We start from the raw sequence: 19,379 nt of genomic DNA on the forward strand, positions 1-19,379 counted from the left end.
TAAGGAGGGGTTAAATGAGGTTAAACTGTAGAGGGGGAGGGGTTAACGGGTGTGGTAACATTGAGTGGGAGGGGTTTGTGGATAGAACATCTATATGTGGGAGGGGTTTGTGGATATAACAGCTGTACATGGGAGGGGCTGGTGAGGAAAGGTAATAGAATGGGAGGGTTTATGAGGCAGGTGATTGACAGCTGGGGGCTCTGTGAAGTCACTGATGGAGGAGCCACCACGTGGGCTGGGGTAATATATGTGTATGTGCTCGACGTGTCTGTTGCTGGACGTGGATCCCTGGAGACAGTCAGACAGCTGTTATTAAGCCATTAAATAGCCATCCACCATCTACGAGTCGCTCCTCCCTTTTCCCTCATTCTCTCTACCTCTCTCTCTCTCTCTCTCTTTCTCTCCCTTTATTTTTTCTTTTTCTCTCTTTTCCTTTTACTTGTTTTTCTATGTGTCCAGTCCTTCTCTGCTTCCCTCCTCTTTCTGCCTTTCTTTTTCTCTTCTCTCTCCTCTTCTCCTCTTCCTTTTACTCTCTTTTCTTTTATTCCCTATCTCCTTCCTTTCTCTCCCTTTCTGTCTTCTTTTTACATTGTTTCTATTCAACTTGTTCTGTCCATTCTCTCACTCTGTCTTTCTCGCTCTCTCCATCTCTCTCTCTCTCTCTTTCTCTCCCTCCCCGTCCTGGGCCAAGCAGACAAAAGGCCTTGGGGATAAAGGGATCTCTCCACTCTGCCCCATTTAACTGCGAGCCACAACTAAGCCCTCGCAGACCAGCTCAAGAAACAAAGAGTTCAGAAACAAAGCGGATAAAGTAGCCCATGCTTATGTTCCACTCTCCAGCAGGCCACCACACACACACACACACACACACACACACACACACACACACACACACACACACACACACACACACACACACACACACACACACACACACACACACACACACACACACACACACACACACACACACACACACACACACACACACACACACACACACACACACACACACACACACACAGCCTTGACCCAGTAGTCAAGGGATTTTGAAGAAGCACTACCCAGCAAGTTTCTGGGTCATTATATATCTGATCAGGCAGGTTTCAAACAGAAGCTTGAGTGCCTGCTTGCCAAAGGGGAGAACACAGACGAACAGCAGACATTCCTCTCAAAGAGGGATCAATCAGTGGTCAAGATAGCCAGTCACTCACACTTAAATCTAAACTAAGCAAATCTAAACTAAGCTCGGAGACGGTTCACTCACTCAAAAAAAAGAAACGAAAATCCATCCATCCACTTCAACATATAACCCCTTCTGACAAATACACAACGTGAAAACACACAATGTGAGAATATGAAGGTATTTATTAAGAGGTGTGGATCTGCAAACAAGCCAGGGCAACACACCTGCTGCCAAACACCTTTCCAAACATCCACAACACCCACATGCCACGACTGACCCTCCAATCAGTCTCTCTTTATCACTGTCAGACAGCCCTCACAACACACAAGCCCAGCTGCTGCACGTGCAACAACACACAGAATAGATCCTACCTTCATCACTTTGTATTTTTGTAGTTTTTCAGATTCTACAAAAAAAGGGTTCCTTTTAACACCAGTTTAAGAGAAACATAAGAAAATCATACAAATGTATAAGATGTCATAGTATCTGTATTTGAAGCAGTATGTTTTTCAGTAGGCGAGTAGTGTGAATCCAGATTCTCAATGATGGTTTCAAATGAAAGAGGAACGATAAGCTTCATTTTTAGTATTAAGAGTTCATATATAGCTATGTAAAAATAAATATCTGTGGTATTATGTACATGGAACAGTGCCATCAGTTCTCTTCTCTCACTTTCTTTTTTCTCTCTCTCTCTCTCTCTCTATCTTTCTCTCCCTCAGACAAACACATACACACACAGAGAACCGCAAACAACAACTGCAAAATTCATGACCCCATGTGATTGAATGCTAGTGGCATCCAACTCCAAAACAAACTCATTGCGTATGGCTCCCATTAATGGTAGCATTGATCCTGTTAACCCAAACACACCGTAAATTCTGATAATCAGCAGTGTGAGCCTCATGCTGCCTAATTATTTCAAATGAGAGAGTGCTTAATTACAGTTTAGCTTAATCAGAATTAAATTAGCCTAAATGAATGCTTTCTCAAATGCCCCATAAATGTAACAAATTGTTTGCTGTTTTTCTGACTTATAAGGGTGGGCAAACTAGAACTTTAAATCTTCAGATTGAACAACCAATCTGGAATATATGAGGTGTGAGTGCAATTCTGAGTTCTTTTCTGATGGATGTTTGTGACACATAATCTTAACCAGTGCTGTTTATGTTTAGAAACCCGCGTTTGACATTGTGTGAAAGCATGCAAAATGGGAAGAAAAGATCACTAGCAGGTCGTGGCTCCTTCAGGTAGTTTCATAAAGCTTCTGCAAAGAAGGAAAGAAACATGTTCTTCCTATTAAAAAAAAAACATGTCCAAGTAAACTTGGTTATAAGATTATAGTCTCTTTCACCGTATAAACAGTTGAATAGTAAAGTCAGAGAAAAAAATTGCAGTCTGACATATCTGGCCCAATATCAAGGCTTTCAAGCACTTTCATAATTTATTGTAACATAGTTTATACTTCCTGGGCATAAACTGCTCATAAAATGTAGGCACTTCATAACTGTGCAGGTCACAACAAATATTTGGCTCACTTAGGCTACCTAAAAAATGTAAGAGCCATAAATGACTGATTGTTATGGAGAGGAGATCCAAATAGTCCGTTCTTGGACGGATCCACAAAAGTTGTCCACGCCTCAAGCTGCACAGGAAAATAAAGGCATGTTTGCCTCAGCCTCAAAACATAAAAAACACATATAATTGCATTGATCCTTTGACTGATGAAACAGGGTTATATAATGGTGCTGTTATGAGGTTACATGGGGGGGGGTTAGGGTTGCTGAGAGTGTATGCGTGTCGTTGGGGCCCCACCTCAAAGACGTCCTCATCCAGCAGACGGGTGCCGAAGACAGTGACTCCGTCTGTGCTGACCACGGGGTCGTCTCCGCGGAGCAGCTCCAACGTCTGCACCTTCTTGCAGTCCAGGTACAGCGTGACGGACTTGCCCTGGACGCTGTAGGCGATCCTGTGCCACCTAGAGACAGAGGACACTCGTGTCAGACACGGTTATTGTGGAGAGGCAGAGACTGGCCTGCTGAGTTCAATTCAGTCTGTGTTCATGCTGTGCTCTGGTCTTTTATCTGCTAACAAGAACTTTTTTATGTTGCTTTGAAGGTATTAGCAAAATGAAGGGTTGTTGATGTAGAGGTAGATCATGTCACATCCGAGCGTGGCTTTCAAAGTAATAAAGCAGCAAAGGTCAAAGGTGGAAGAGGTATAAAGTACAACTAACATTTCTCAAAGAAAAACAGGGTGTAAAGTATACGCCATAGGACAAAGGTCAATTAAACTCAAGTCTAATTTATGCCCACACTGCAAACACACTGTCATTGTTATTTCCCCTTTGAAAGCTGAGTAAAGAGTAGCAGAGTGTTTGCGCTTTGGTACTCTTTTGTACAGATCTTTTATATGTATCAGACATCAACGAAAGTGCTTGAAAGGGAGAGCTGTTCCAGGCAGTGCCTCTCCTGAGATTTAGAATGGTGCTGTTTGAAGGAGAAACAGCTGAATGCTTTCAGCTCTCCAGGTTAGGGTGTGATTCTTTTGGGTTGTAGACAGAACCAGTGTCAGATCAATACATTGTGGAGAATACATGGTCATTATTTGTGCTTAACCCCCTTTAACCCCCCTTGAGGTTGTAGATACTCATAGATATTGCTAGTTTGTGTAGCTCGCTACATTAATTAGGTTCCCTCTACACACAATAGAAGAGGTAAAAGAGAAGAAGTATAGGTACACGAGGTACTCGTTGATTTGTACACGAGTATGTGTATTTTCATGGCAAAACACACAAACAACATGACCAGCACAACACCACCACATTGCTATCTATTATCATTATGGTCCGTTTTAGCTACTAAACATGTCACTCACTTTCCGTCGGCCATGTTGATCTTCTTGAAGATTGGGTAGAGGTCAGGGGAAGGCTGGCCCCGCTGGTCCTCGTACAGGAAGACAGGAGATCGGCCCACCTCCAGACCCAACTGCGGTATGCCCTGCTCGTCGTACACCGACAGCAAGAAGAACTGTGTGCGCTTTTTCGCCCTCACTGTCGCCATCACAGAGAAGTCCTCCGGGAAGGGAGAGTCTGATAGACAAGGGATCGAGAACAACCTTGTCAGTCTTCACATTAAATACAAAACAGGTGGACAAAATCAAGACTTAATTTAAATTGAATCGAAATGGAATGTCCTGGACCAAAACAGTTTTGTGCACATCATACTTTCAGAAATATTGCCTAGTATGGACATAATTCATTTTGTAGTGCAAAACACTAATCTATGAAAGTTCAAGCACCCTTTGCTTTTGTGGACAGAATGCTCTCTGTAACTTGTTAAGTCAGGGAATGTATTGTGCTATAGACACAATTCTAACACGTTTGTGTTTTTCGTATTTCGAAATGAATCTATACGTTGCGTGGTACAGGAGGCATTCTGTCAACAAAAAATGGTCTCTTACTCTTGTCGCCTAAATATGAACTGCGTAAATATGCAAATACATAGTCTTAAAGAAAAGAAAACATTCAGGTGCATCTAGATATGCACCTGAATGTTTTCTTTTCTTTAAGACTATGTATTTGCATACACTGACTATCCCCTTGCATATACAGTATGACTAAGTAATAGTGCATTTAGTGAAATGCTTGACGACAAAAGTTTAAAAAGGAGGCCCCACCCGGGAAGAGCTGCTTGGTTGGTGCACTGAGCTGAATCTTCTTGTCTATCCTGAAAGCATAGTCGGCCTCCTCCATGTCCTTCCTGTTGCTGCAGAGCCCAGCCTCTACGGAGACACCCTCCATGTTGTCCGTCAGCTGCAGCGCTTGCAGCACGTCCACCAGATTGGCTGTTTATGGGGGAGTGAGAGGAAACCCATTAGCTGTCATCATCTCAGTCAGCAATAGACATCAAAAACACTTCAAACCAGTGATTTACAGCATTCAGTGGTCTGGTTCAATGCTCTTTCCTCAAATAACCCCCCATCCAGCTTCTTTTTTTTTTTCCAAACGTTTATGCTACATGGTACGTTCCCTCAAATATCTTGCAGATGTATGCCTTTGTCTAGGCGACAGTGTTGGCAGACCAAGGGAAGATTGAGCTAATGATATTGTGTTGATCTCCTGCCAAGTCCTAAGAACTGCAAAGCTGCTTGCTTTTTTCTCTTTTTTTTCTCGCTGACTACTTCCTGTTGTTGGGAGTTCCAGTCTGGATATGGTCTGACTCAGTCGGGACCTGCAGGTGGCCTTCTGTGGGTATTATTATGGGATAGAGTGATGGAGTTATGGCACTGTGTGCGTCCGTAATCAGAGTGTACCACACCTGACAGCTGACACCTGCCTCTGGCCATCACAAGGGAGGGAAGTCTACTCTCCTCCCAGAGATGCCTGCCTATGTCATCTTTCTATCTGTCTCTCTCTCTCTGTCCGTATCTCTTTCTCTCTATCTGTCTCTCTTTCTCTCTCTATCTGTCTCTCTCTTGCAAGGTCTCTCTTGTCTGCTTCCCTCACAGTCATCTGTCATTCTCATTCTCATTCTCTCGCTCTCTCTCTCTCTCTCTCTCTCTCTCTCTCTCTCCTTTTCTCCTTTTCTGTCTCTCTGACCCTGACTGTCTATTAGCCCATTCGCTCTTTCATTCTCTCTCACTGTCTCCATCTGTGTCCCAATTCTAAAATGTCAACACAGTCCCCTCTCCTGGGAAGCAGTTGTACCTCGCTGCAAACATTACTACACTACATTTTTTCTGCACATGTACTCTTGAAACACAAAGTCTTCTCACAGTGCGTTGGATGTTAAACTCTACTATCTCGCCCTACTTAACTCGGCCATAGACTGGAGGGATGAGTCTCTTACTCTTTCCGTGAGATTTCAGCGTTTAGAAATCTAAATCATTCTCTGGATTAAAAAGAGGGTCCTAAATTTCAGTTTCCCATCATTTCTCCTTCCTCACCCCCCCCCCCCCCCCCCCCCCCCCCCCCCACCTCCCCCAGTCCATGTTAATTAAACACATGGGCACCGTTTGCCAAATGCCAACTCTCTGCTCTTTGCAAGGCATGAAAAAGCCTGCTGTATTTTACAGCGTTATTTATTTGCACAGTGCGTGCCTTTTATATGCCGCTGCTCGGTTCTCGCGCACAATGCATAGCAACAAGCCTGTAAACGGCCCTGGCCACAATGGGAAACATCAGGTACTTATTCACAGTCAGGACAGCCTCAAAGGAGCTGGCTTGAGGCTCTCTTTCTGACATGAGGTGATAAACAATCCCTGTAAATAAATAATCACAGGACTGCCTCCTGCAAACAGCGTTATCAAGTGCACAGATGCAGGGCCAACCTGTGTGTTTTACTGCGGAACAAAACTGCACTTCCAACTCCTATGAGTATTCATCCTTACTGCTCTCTGTACTGACCTGTACTACCCTCCTTGCGGGTGTGGAGTCCTGATGCAAATGTGGAAATATATCATTTCAGTTAGCCTTGTGCTAGTGAACGTCATGAAGAACACCTTAATGAGGGGCTGCATGAACCACATTAGGGGACCTTGGCATCGTATGTGACAAAAAGAGCACCTGACATCTCCATGGAAAACATGCTAACTCAATCACCAGCAGAGCCACAACCATCCCTCTGAAAACCTGCTCCGTCCAATGAAAACCCCTGTCCGATGAAAACACAAAATGACCCCACAACCCCACAAAAAAAATGTTATAATGCGATTACAAGCGAAACGAGGCCAAACAGAGATATCCACATGGGGGTTTTGCAGATATAAACAAACCACTGTGGCAAAGAAGACGAAGATGAAAACTGATATTCCAAGATGCAGCTGGCTAATTAGGTGACTCAGTGTCAGCAGGAGAAGTGGAACTGGTGCGCTCCTGTGAAACATCTAACCTCTGGCAGCAGCATCCTCTCCAGCCTGTGAAAACACGGGGGCTTGGAGGGAACCCGTAGAACCCAGAACATTGGTTGGAATGGGGGAAATTCCCCCACCCTCCGGTGGGAACAATTTTCACAGTGACCTGCCAGATACTCAGATACATTAAGACTGCTCTTACCCGCCCCTAAACAAACAGCCAGATTCACACAAAGAATATGCTGCTCTGTGAGACAGGCCTGGAGACAATAACTCTGGAATAAGTGAGTCAACCAGGCGAAATATGCTGCATGATTCAAAATAAACACTTCTTTATTTTCACATTGGTTTCATTTATTTTAGTGGTGATGAAATATGAAACAGATACTAATTTAAATATGTTCAGTTGCAAGAGACTCGGGCAAGAAGACAAGCCATTTGCAGTGCATTAGGGACTGGTGGAGGCCAGCCATCCGTCTATCCCAGACCAGGGTTAATCACACGCAGCACCACCCAGTCTGACTAACACAAAGAGCAGTTCAATGACTGCTGACACATTCTCTTCTCACGAAGGTTGTGCGCTCATCAATAGTTAAGTCCAATAATTTTTCTCACACACAAACGCACAGACACCACAAACACACCGACACACATACACACACACACACACGCACACACAAACACAGTTTTTGCATTGTTCCCACAGAACAGCAGCTCCATGGGGGCATTTACACAGACCTGGGGAATGTTTTTGTGCTGCCGTCGTAAAGAGAGAGGCCGAGAGCCTGAGCAGGTGGCACACGGCCATGCCGGTGTGGTGAGTCCTGGAGACATCTCAAACTCTCCCATCGAATGCCAGCACTGAGGCACTCACCAACATTCACTCACTCACACGCCTGCGAAAACGGAGGCTCATCTTTCGCAAGGATGAACCCTACTCCTATTAATGCTCCTTCATTTCCTGTTTGACTGCTATTGTTTTCACTCGAGTTGAAAATAAGTATGCATACGTGGTTCGTTTTATGAGACCACCAATGCCACAGCCCACAGACTTCCAGGACTGGCACAGGCAGTGTGTTCTCTGTCCTTATCTGACCTCTATAACTACCTATAGGTAGCCTCCTTAGCAGGCACCAACAGGACTACACAACACTGCTGTTGGATTAGACTGGCATACCCAAAACTCTCCTGCAATAATTATCTTGTCGGAAGAAGAAGATTATCATTTAAAAACGTAATCGCTTTCCTGAGGGTCATTTTTTAACTCCTTTCCAGAGTATACCGGTTGACATTTTGAGAGAGCTGGATGGTTGGTGATATTGGGTCACTGTTCAGCAGACTTAGTCTGCCTTTTGTCACATTAAGTCACCACACTACTGTGTACATAAAGCAAAATTACTTTTGCAGGAGTCGTACACCTCCTCCCCTGGTTTAAAAGCCCCAACCACAGAAACAATACCAGACTGTTAAAAATCAGTGTCTCGCCTACAAGCACGAGACTGCCATTGTCCATTTGTACATACCCCACACCACACCCTGCTATTTATACACGGTCAAGAGAGACACTGGTCCACAGCACTTTTTAGGTATTTAAATAAATAACAACGACAAAGTCAGACAAAAGTCCTAAGAAGTCACTGTCATAAGTAAATAGTTCAAAGTAGAGTAGAAGGATGACATTGAAACTTTGAATGAATAGCAAAAAAACAGCACAGTGGAAAAAAACTGGGCCCTTCAAAAGACACAGAAGCTCTGGGACTCTGGAGAAAGACAGACTTAATGAATTATCCTGCTCCCTCTGTGACCTCTGACCCTGGAGGACTCAGGGTGAGGCCGTGTGGACAGCGGAGGCAGCAAAGCGAAGCCTGAGGTAACAATAGGAGCCGGGGCATGCCCAAACGAACCCTGCTAGCCCGCACTCATCAAGCAGACATTGAGCACCCCAAACGCGAATGACGCCATCCGCTCAACGGCTCGTCGACAGTGAAATAAATGGATGGGGCCGCTGTGCTCTAATGCTCCTGTCTCTCAGCAACGCTCCTGCTTCTGTCATCAGCAAACGCTTCTGGGCTTGATTTACAAACAATAGCTGAGGGAGTGCTGGAGAGGAGGGGGGGTGTGTGTAAAAGTAGACACTTCGAGAGACAGAGAGAGGGATGTCATATATATATGCTATGTATTATATATGTACATACATACATGCATTATTGCATACATACATACATACATATATACACACAAACATACACACACCACACACAAACAAACATACATTAACATATACAGAGAGAGAGTGAGAGCGAGAGCGAGCGAGAGCGAGCGAGAGAGAGAAACTTTTGACTGCTTTAGATATCTATGATGTTGACTGTGCTGCAGGGTCTGCTTTCAGTTAACGCGGCAGCCAGGGGTCGCTCAGGCAGGCCCCTTTGGGGACCAGGGAGCGAGGTCAGCCCCGGCCCACACCACCACTTAGCCTTAGTCACCACGGATCTCCAGAACCACTGCCCAAGCATCTGCAACCGCCTAACTCACAGCCGGCATCCCTGAGTCGGGTCCAGCTCCACACCAGCAGAACATGAGAGCTGAGAGAGAGAGGGGGAGAGAGAGGGGAAGAGAGAGAGAGAGAGAGAGAGAGAGAGAGAGAGAGTGTGTTTCCGACCCCTAGTAGGGAAGTGTTTGTGTTTCCATGTTGCTGGAGTACACTTCTGGCATTCTGCTGCAGTGACTGTGACACAGTGGCATTTGATCGGTGACTAAGCCCAGATCAGAATGTGGGTCAGCAGGCTTGGAGCCGAGGCAGCGAGTGTGTGTGTGTGTGTGTGTGTGTGTGTGTGTGTGTGTGTGTTTTTGTGTGTGTGTGTGTGCGTGGGATTGTGTATGTGTGTGCGAGTGCATACGTGTGTAGTTCTCTGAGTGGGTGTGGAAGTTCATGTGTTTGGAGAGCATCCATGATGAGTCAAGCCCCAGCATCTTTCCCTCACATTACTCCCCACGTTGCCGCCCTAACCGTCCTAACCGCCCTAACCGTCCTAACCGCCCTAACCGCCCTAACCGTCCTAACCGTCCTAACCGCCCTAACCGCCCTAACCGTCCTAACCGCCCTAACCGTCCTAACCGTCCTAACCGCCCTAACCGCCCTAACCGCCCTAACCGTCCTAACCGCCCTAACCGCCCTAACCGTCCTAACCATCCTAACCGTCCTAACCGCCCTAACCGTCCTAACCGCCCTAACCGTCCTAACCATCCTAACCGTCCTAACCGTCCTAACCGTCCTAACCGTCCTAGGCCCTCACATTCCTCCACTCCCGCTGCAGTTTGCTCGGCTCGTGTTTGCTCACGGCACGCCGGCCAGACGCTCCCCCTGCTGCTGAGCCTATGGAGGAAACACCTGCTCCCTTACACCCCGCTGCCTCTGTGTCCACCAACAGTTTCAGCACACACACACACAGACATTTTCACACATACACACATACACGCTCACAAACACACACATGCACACATGCACACACATACAGTCACACACAGACACACACACTCTCAACACAGACACACACACACACACACACACACAGACATTTTCACACATGCACACAAACACACTCACAAACACCCACACACATGTACACACAGACAGTCACACACAGACACACACACACACACACACACACACACACACTCAACACACACACACACATACAGACATTTACACACATGAACACATACACGCTCACAAACACACACACGCACACATGCACACACATACAGTCACACACAGACACACACAAACACACACTCTCAACACACACACAAAGACATACATAGATACACACACACAGACACACACATACACACACACACACACACACACACACCATAACCCCTGCACTCCGTCAGTGTGTTCTGCCATGACCAACGAAAACATAATGACTGTTTTTCCAGTATTTTCAATTTTTTCTCCTTGAATCGGCATTTGATGTCCATGCAGCCACAGTAGGACTCTTCCTTTCTTACACGCCGCGCTCCTCCCTCCCTCGCTCGCCTGCCCTCGCTCGCCTGCTTTAAAGTCCGCTCCTGGGCGGACACCGTGTGTGTAGTGGGTGGGCTGGGTGGGACGGGCCGGGCGCACCGCGAATGCTTACATATTACACGCTGCATCCTACGTTTTACAGCCAGGTGTACAGACTATACAGCCTGTAAACTATGCCCCTCCAGCCCCGAGGTAGAGAGAAGCCCCATCGACCTGTGTGTTAAGGTCTTGTAATAAGTCTTGTACTGTTTAACGTGGGGTCGCAGATGGTTCAAAGAAGATAAAACCTGGAAATTCCAAACAAGCATGTCCGTGATATACGAGCCCACGATAAGGGCTCCCTGTTGTCTCTGCCATGGGTCTGGCAGAATGACAGTGTAGAGCTGAATGGGGATGCGGGTCCCCTCGAAAAATAAGGATTTAAATCACAAGTCTACAGAAAGGCAGCAGGAGCCATTTGATGTTCAGATATAATAGGGGGGCGGGGTGGGGGGTGGGTGGGTGAAGTGGAGTCTCTTTTCTCTGGCCTCCAGATGTTTACAGTTGGGTATAGATTGGAGAGAGGCACTCCTTGAGGTGATGCTGAGTTGTATCAACAGCCACAATATGCGGGGAAATTCCTTGTAGCTCCTTAGACTGAATGATAGCCAAATTCCTCGCCAGTGGGGAGGGTGTGTTTAAAGAAGCAAGTTCTTAAAAAAAAAAAAAAAAGATAAAAAAAAAGAAAATAACAAAACAAGCCCTTGCAACTCAGTGTTTAAGTTTTCCAACAGAGGGCCTCTCACCGGATGTAAGGTCCACTGCTCATCAACTTCACCCCACCCCCCCCACCCACCCACCATGTTTTTGATTTGGTTTTAATTTGTGCTCACTTTTCTTTCCACCACTGTACTAATTTGGGTATAGATGAAAGGCGGGCGAGGTTTGTTGCACTCTGTGGACGAATCAGCAGTGGAATGAAATGGGAACCCAAGAGGTTGATTGTATAAATTCCTCAATCTCAGTCCCACGGCAAAGGATTGGGGGGAGGGGGGGGGGGGGTTCTTTTTCACGCAAGACGCAAATGTAAATGAGGGGGAGGCGCGGCGTATGAAATGAAAACAAACCTCCCTCTTCCGGAGCCTTTGAGTGAGATTTTCTTTTTTAAGTTTGGAGAGATGGGAAAAAACTTGGAGAGCATGAAAGAGAACAGAGGAATCATCAAGTGGTGGAAGAGCTCAAGAATGCCTTTCTTCTTCAGCTCGTCACATATGACAACAGACAGCGGGCGCACGAGTCACATGCTGTAAATAGGCAGCATATGTCAGAGATGTGTCTCTTGCATGGACCAAGATTGAAACCACATTTCCATTTATTTATTTAGCCCGACAATTTTAACCACACTGTGACTCATAGTATTCAGGTATACATTCAGTAAGGGTGTGTGTGCTCCATGGAAATGAAACCCATCAGCTTGGCATTTTTAGCACTGTGCTGTAGCAGTTGAGCTGCAGGAACACAACACCCCCACACACAACACCAGTACAACAGGCCCAGGTGCAGGCTATTATGACGGGCCCTAGTCAGTGGCGTAAGGCAGTGGTTCCCAAACACTTTACAGTCCCGTACCCCATGTTTGTAGCCGCCCCCGCCACGCCCCCTCCCCCTGCGCAGATATTCAGCCTACAACACTTAAAACTGTGAAATTGTCAGGGTATGTCACTAACCGCCGCCGCCACGCCCCCCCCGCGCAGATATTTTTCTTAGGCACGAAAAAACCCTTATAGTTACGCCCCTGCACAACACACACACACACACACACACACACACACACACACACACACACACACACACACACACACACACACACACACACACACACTCACACACACACACACACACACACACACACACACACACTCACACACACACACACACACACACACACACACACACACACACACACACACACACACTCAATCACAACAGAAGTGTCCAGAAGGTGGTGCAGCCCTTTTTCATCATCATCATCATTTCTCTCAACCACAACTCATAACTCAGGTGAGCACAACCCCTGTCTCTTTCACTCACTGTTATATCAGGAAACATAATATTCACGTTCACATCAATGAACGCTAGGACTTCAGAGAAGTCTCATCAAAGTCAGGCGACACACAAGTGTCTGAATATCTAACTAGGTAACGCCATCTGTCAGGACATGTTAAGGTACCGGCTCCAGACTCTAACAGCAGCACCTGCAAGAGACAGTCTACTGCAGGGTTGAGACAGTCCCTAAGGCACCACATACAGTATGTCTGTAATGGAAGAGAAGCCTCACACCCTGCTCCACAGCAAACACACAGACTCATACACAATGATGTAAGAGGGCATGGCTGAGCTGGGCCACACAAGGCCTGTCTCAATACAGTGGCCAGTCTCCTACAAGGCCTGCTTCAAACCATGCTTCCAGTGGGCCTACAACACATTTTACAATAAACATGAAACATGAACATGAAAAGTGTAAAAGTAGTTAAACAAGGCAAGGTATGAGAATTTAAGTCAGAATCACAGGATTGACAATAAAATGTGTTTATTGTTTATCTTACATTATGGGTTTCCTGTGACCAATACACTGTTAATAATGAAGTGTATCAAGCTCCAAAAAACTTAGCATGTATACTTCCAGCGATTTTTCTTGTTGTTATCACCCATGCAAAGTGAACAAGACACTATGCTTAACTATTCATTGAATGGACGGTATTAGCGCACACCGACGTTAAAATGGTCAGTCTAGTAGCTGGAATTTTAAGCTACTGGTGGTGGTCATTGATCGACCATTCAATTACTTCTCAAGCCAACGTCAAACAGTTCCACAGCAAACCGACAAAGTTCACGCGCACACTTAAACATGACATCACAACTAGCCCGTGCAGGACCTCAACAGGAGAAGGCGCAGCCAAGTTAATTTATCATTCTGCCATCATAGTATGCATAGTATCCATGGTGATCACAAATGAAATACAGACAATAGAGCACAATCGAATTGTTCAACTTTCCCTCACATCCTGTTGATGTGGGTCAGACGTAAAGCTACTCAGATGGAAGTAATACGTAGCGGAATAAACTCCAAAAATTGGCCATTACCCTAACTGCCTTTAAAGCGCATTATCGCCTGTACTCGAGACTAATCCCAACCAAGTGAACAAGTTCAGACTGGCAGCAGCAACTAATAACACCTATTCAAATCAAAATGTTACCTTCCTACCTAAATCTAATCACAACACCTTTGCAAGTAGTTTTTTTTTTGAGGTCCTGTTATCATTTTAAAAGTTATCTTATCATTTAAAAATAACTGTTATTTAACCTGTCAGGAATCGCTCAAAACATGACCAAGTGATCTAAATGATCTATATAAACGATACATAACATCAGACAAAGGCGTTTCATCATCTTTCTTCACGTATATGAACACAACTGCATATACAAAGGGCGGGTTTTATTATTATTCTTGAACAGGTGACTGATTGTAGATACTTTACCTCCTTGTGTGGCCGTTGCATGTAGAATGATGAGAAATAGCGGTAATCTTCCCCAGACCGCTGTACCCTTAACGCGCTCCATCTCTAAAGCACAGAGACTCCGTATCCTCCGCACAAGTCTACTTCGTGATGCACACAGAACGATTAAATGTGGTGGAACTTAGAAGCCATGCGTGGGAGAGTTCAGAAACACCCAGTGAAGCGCTCAAGCGCGCACAGCCTAGCCTTGCAGTTTCTCTAGCAACTGTGGAAGGAAGTTTTTTCTTCTCCTCTCCTCCTCTGTGTTTGTCCGTCTCATTCAGTGTCGCCCTCTCTCCCTCTCTCTCTCCCTCCCTTGGTCGCTGGAGCTCCCCACCCCTCCTCCTCCCATCTCTGAAACAGTGTCAGGGCTCCAATGGAGCAGATGAGAAAGCGTGCCTCCAGAGGATTCAGATCATAAATTACTCGTTGCTCCTTGGCAGACGCACTTTCGTTACTCCTGGCAACATGATTTTCACGGATGCTCTTGTGCAGTTTTTCTGCAGACATTGAGGTTTGGGCATTGATGCCTAAGAATTTCACTGTTCACAATCATCTCTAAAATGATCTCTGAAGTTGTGCTCCCGAGATGCTGTTAAAGTATTATGAACTCATTCCGTTACTGCACGTTTACAGTCAAAGTATAATGCATTCACTTTCATTGTGATTTATTTACACCGAATGACAGAATGGTTCATTAAACCTTTAACTTTAACAGCAGTGGAGGAACAGGGACCTTCAACACCCATGGGCTGTGCAACAAGTCTGAGCCCAGAGCCGGTCTAGAGATCAAGAAAGGTTATCTCATCATCGGCCCTAATCTCATTCCAGTACATTTCTCCAGTTTGTCAAACACCGTCTGATGCAGGAGCTGGACACTTCTACATATTGCCCACAGCAGAGGGCTCAGCATGTTCTACCAGGCCAGATGACCTCTCACAGTCCAAGACTTGCAGTGCTGAACCACACTAGCCCAGTCCTTTCAATCCATCAACAAAGGCATTGCAATGTCACAACTCTGCAAGTGAAAGTCAGAAATGTGGATGACGAACGATTAGATGATGACAGTACAAAGAACACAGCATCGCAGCTTACTCCCAACCCCCTTTTTTTTGGTGAGGGTTATTTGAGGGGTGTATATTATTTATGATTGAAAAAATGGGAATGGGAATCTGCTGTTTTGGAAGCTCAACAGTGTGAGCAGCCCTGCCAGAGCCCTGACACACCAAAGCGGCAGCTGCTGCAGCTGGTTCAGTCGAGACTTGCGAGAAGATGAACCGCATAAAGAATGCTAATAATTAAAAGAAAGAAAGAATTACATCAGCATAAGACATCAGCATAACCCAGGTCAAGACAGGCCTTTGTCAACAGGCCAGGAAGTCATCTTTATCTTTTTAAAGAGAGCCCGAAGAGAGAGAAGAGAAAAATCGCAGAATGAATCTGGGTTGTTTGAGCCAAACCCAGCCTCTGACAGTGCCTTTCCCCCGAGGGCACAGTGCACAGAGAGGCGAGCTCCCAAACCGCAGTAAGGGGAGAGTGAGACATCCCATCAAAAACTCACAATCCTTCCCTTCATGCACACATTGTGGCCGGTCAGCCCCATTCCCCCTCTTTCCCAGCGGGGACGTTCAAACGTGCTGTAGAGCAGAGAGGAGATAAAAGTCCCTCTCACAGAGAATGGCCCTGTGCATGGTGCAAGGCATGACATCACCATTTGTAGTCTGGGTATCACAACCACTTCACTTATGTGGATGAGTGGTTGAGTAGTAATTGTGTGTGTGTGTGTGTGTGGGGGGGGTATGTTTTGACCATGAGTGAAATTCATGAAATTAGTTTTACTCTTGAGATTTACTGGGCGGCCACATCCATGAAAAATACCAACCTCGATCCAGTCCACATGTCTGAGACGTAAAGAGCGGAAAGAGAAGACAATGGTGCACTTGGACACCGAGAAGCAGGGTGGAGTGAACTGAGAAAAAAAAATAGCAGGCCAGATAGTTTTACAGATTTGCGTTTATCCCCTAGGTAAACAAGAACAACCCCCCCCCCCCCCCTTCTCTCCTCTCCTCCTCCTCTTTCCCTCGCTCGCTAGCTCACGCTAAGCTTTCCTGAGTTCGCCTCACATTCCTCACAGCTTTTAGCAGATAGTTACCATGAGTGCAGTCCGAGCCGTGAGATGTGTGTGTGAAATTCTTATAGACTTTATGCTGTGTGCCCACATCTATTCTCATGATTGTGCACAGGGCTCTGTACACACACACACACAGAGAGAGAGAGAGAGAGAGAGAGAGAGAGAGAGAGAGAGAGAGACAGAGAAAGAAAGAGAGAGTTGAGAGAGAGAGAGAGAGAGAGAAAGAGAGAGGGAGACTGCTGCTGTGTACTCTTTTCTTTGTGCCTGGCTTGGCGAGAAAGGTCCAAGTCCTTCTGCAGGAGCGGGGAGAAGCTAAAGAGAAGCTCAAATTCATCTGTGTGTGAACATGCCTCTCTGAACTCCTCACCCCTTTCAGTGCTCCGCTCAGCAGTGAGAACAGCTTCTCATAATGATCAATAATAGCAAGTCTTAATGATGAGAAAGAAAAGGTTGCATGGATTTTACCTTTTAGACAGTCCTGAAAAATGAATATGTTAAACATATGATATAAACAACCTCCAAAGACAACCTCGTACACATGCAATAATGAAGAACTGTCATTACAGAAAGACAGCTTCTTGGTTTTCATTCTAGTTTTCAGATGAAGTCCAACATTCTTGGTCTGTGCGTGTCTCAAAGAGTGTCCAGCATTTACTGAAAACACAACCTTTCCACAAAACTACATCAATTACCAAACCAGGCATTTGAAAAATAACGTTTATCATGCTACCGTTGTCTCCTTGACAACAAAGTTGTTGTAGGCCTAATAATAATTAAAAAAAAGATTGCTTTTAAAATGGCCTTCAGCCCCGGAGTTGAAACTCTGAGATCTATTGCCATAGATTTTCTAGAAGCAAATTAAAATATAAAACATTCATTCAAACTTAGTCCTGGGTTACGCGTTCACTTAATCATTGTGGACAAACTTGAGATCAAGCCTGACAGGGAATAAATCGATTTTATACTTTGGCTGAATGGATGTAAAACTAAACCTCAGTGAGGCAGTAGAAAATGCATGAATCATACAGGCTCTCATTCTCCGTCTGCTCTATATCCCAGACACCATATCAACACTCCCACCATGCTTTCACTGCTTCTGCACCTCTATCAGTACCTCTTGTCAATTCCCACTTGACCCTCAGTGAAATTGGTTGTATATGGTGCAGCTGCAATGTGGAAGTGGTTTTTGACAAGTCACTCAAAAAGATATATGTTTTGAGTGACACAAATGGATTTTTGAAAATACTGTACCAGTCTGTGCTACACTAATGTATCAGTAATAAATCATTTATCCATACATTAAATGTGGGTGTGATTTAAAATGCCAAAAGGTTAAGATTCTCAGTGAAGTGTAAGACTTTGTATTGTGGAGTTTTATTTTAACATTATACCATGCGTTAATAAACACGAGCCTACAATCAGCTTCAGCACTGACAAACATGAAATAATATTATACACTGTAATTGATGCCTTATTCGTGATAACATTTGCATTTAGTTATGAATAATTTCATCGAAAGTATAATGATCAGGCTGGATGTAAAGTGTAATGAACAGCTTGCTGCCTTCTATTCTATTATTCTTCTGAAATGCAGGACGCGCCAGGACAGGACAGCAGTCTCTCTGATGGAGGGAAGTATGCAAATGACATTTCTGAGTGATAAGCCTACTGACTCTTGTAGTTTGCCAGAGACTAGATTTATGTACTTTTCAAAAGATGTTTTTTCTCTCCTTTTCCCCTCTCTCCCATTATTTCAATTAATTAACTTTACAACGAATGTGTCATAGCCGGGAGATAGAAGTGAGATAACGGTCTTACATTATTCTTCTCTCATTTTCAGTGTGCTACTTTTGCCTTTGATGTCATTGGAATGTCAACTTCCTGTCTTTATTTGACCACTACCGGTTGCACCACAGACAAGCCTACTTTAAGGCTTCAGAGAAAAAGGAGAAATCCAGTAATGAAGCATATGGTGAGATAGATGTGTATTGTTCATGTGGAGATAGGCACAACTGAATCATCTGGTAAAATGAATGTGTGTATTGGAAGCTATGAATAATTCAACTCCAGGGTGCCTTTGCTAGAGTGGATTTGAATGCAAATGCATAGTAAGGGCTGTCTAAATGAGTGTAATTAACATGCTCACACAGGCCTGGAAATCATCTGACAGCTTATCGTCCAACCAACAACATCACAGAGTCTCCAAAGTCGGAGTATGTTTCTGGAGCTCTTCGGACAGGAAATGGTGTTTTGCTTGCTTTGGACCGAAGCCAGAGCGTGTCAGTGAATATGGGTTTATCTGTGAAAAAGAAGGACCTTGAGATCTCACGAAGGGAGCCTTAACCTCACCATAGACACACACACACACACACACACACACATGCAATTCGGCCACTCTCTGAAGCAGACCAGCCCCTGAGCTCAGCCTAGGCAGAGGGTCATCCAGAAGTAATGTTGCTTTGCGGTAGAGCGCCATAATGAGATGGATCCTTCACAGACCAGCCGCTGATCTCTAGCGATATGACAAACAAATGCAAGAGAGACTGTCTTGCAATTATTTCCACAATTAATACGTCAAACAAAGACAGATAATGATACATGGCCCTGTCTTCAGGCATCACCTGATGATATAAATCTGCTCGTGGTCAA

General features: G+C 45.1%; 1 protein-coding gene across 1 annotated transcript in view; it reads right to left on the bottom strand.

Moving 5' to 3' along the window:
* col5a3a (collagen, type V, alpha 3a) overlaps positions 1-15,011 on the bottom strand; it is a 57,350-nt gene extending 42,339 nt beyond the window's left edge. Inside the window, exons 1-4 of the mRNA XM_031575730.2 lie at positions 14,582-15,011; positions 4,862-5,029; positions 4,061-4,274; positions 2,999-3,161 (exon numbers count right to left, since the gene is read on the bottom strand). Coding sequence (XP_031431590.1) covers positions 2,999-3,161; positions 4,061-4,274; positions 4,862-5,029; positions 14,582-14,663 — 627 coding nt within the window. The 5' untranslated portion in view covers positions 14,664-15,011. The remainder of the gene's footprint in view (positions 1-2,998; positions 3,162-4,060; positions 4,275-4,861; positions 5,030-14,581) is intronic.
* Between the last annotated feature and the right edge of the window lie 4,368 nt (positions 15,012-19,379).

This window comes from Clupea harengus, chromosome 1 (genome assembly GCF_900700415.2).
Source record: "Clupea harengus chromosome 1, Ch_v2.0.2, whole genome shotgun sequence".
In the NCBI taxonomy this organism is placed as follows: Eukaryota; Metazoa; Chordata; class Actinopteri; order Clupeiformes; family Clupeidae; genus Clupea; species Clupea harengus.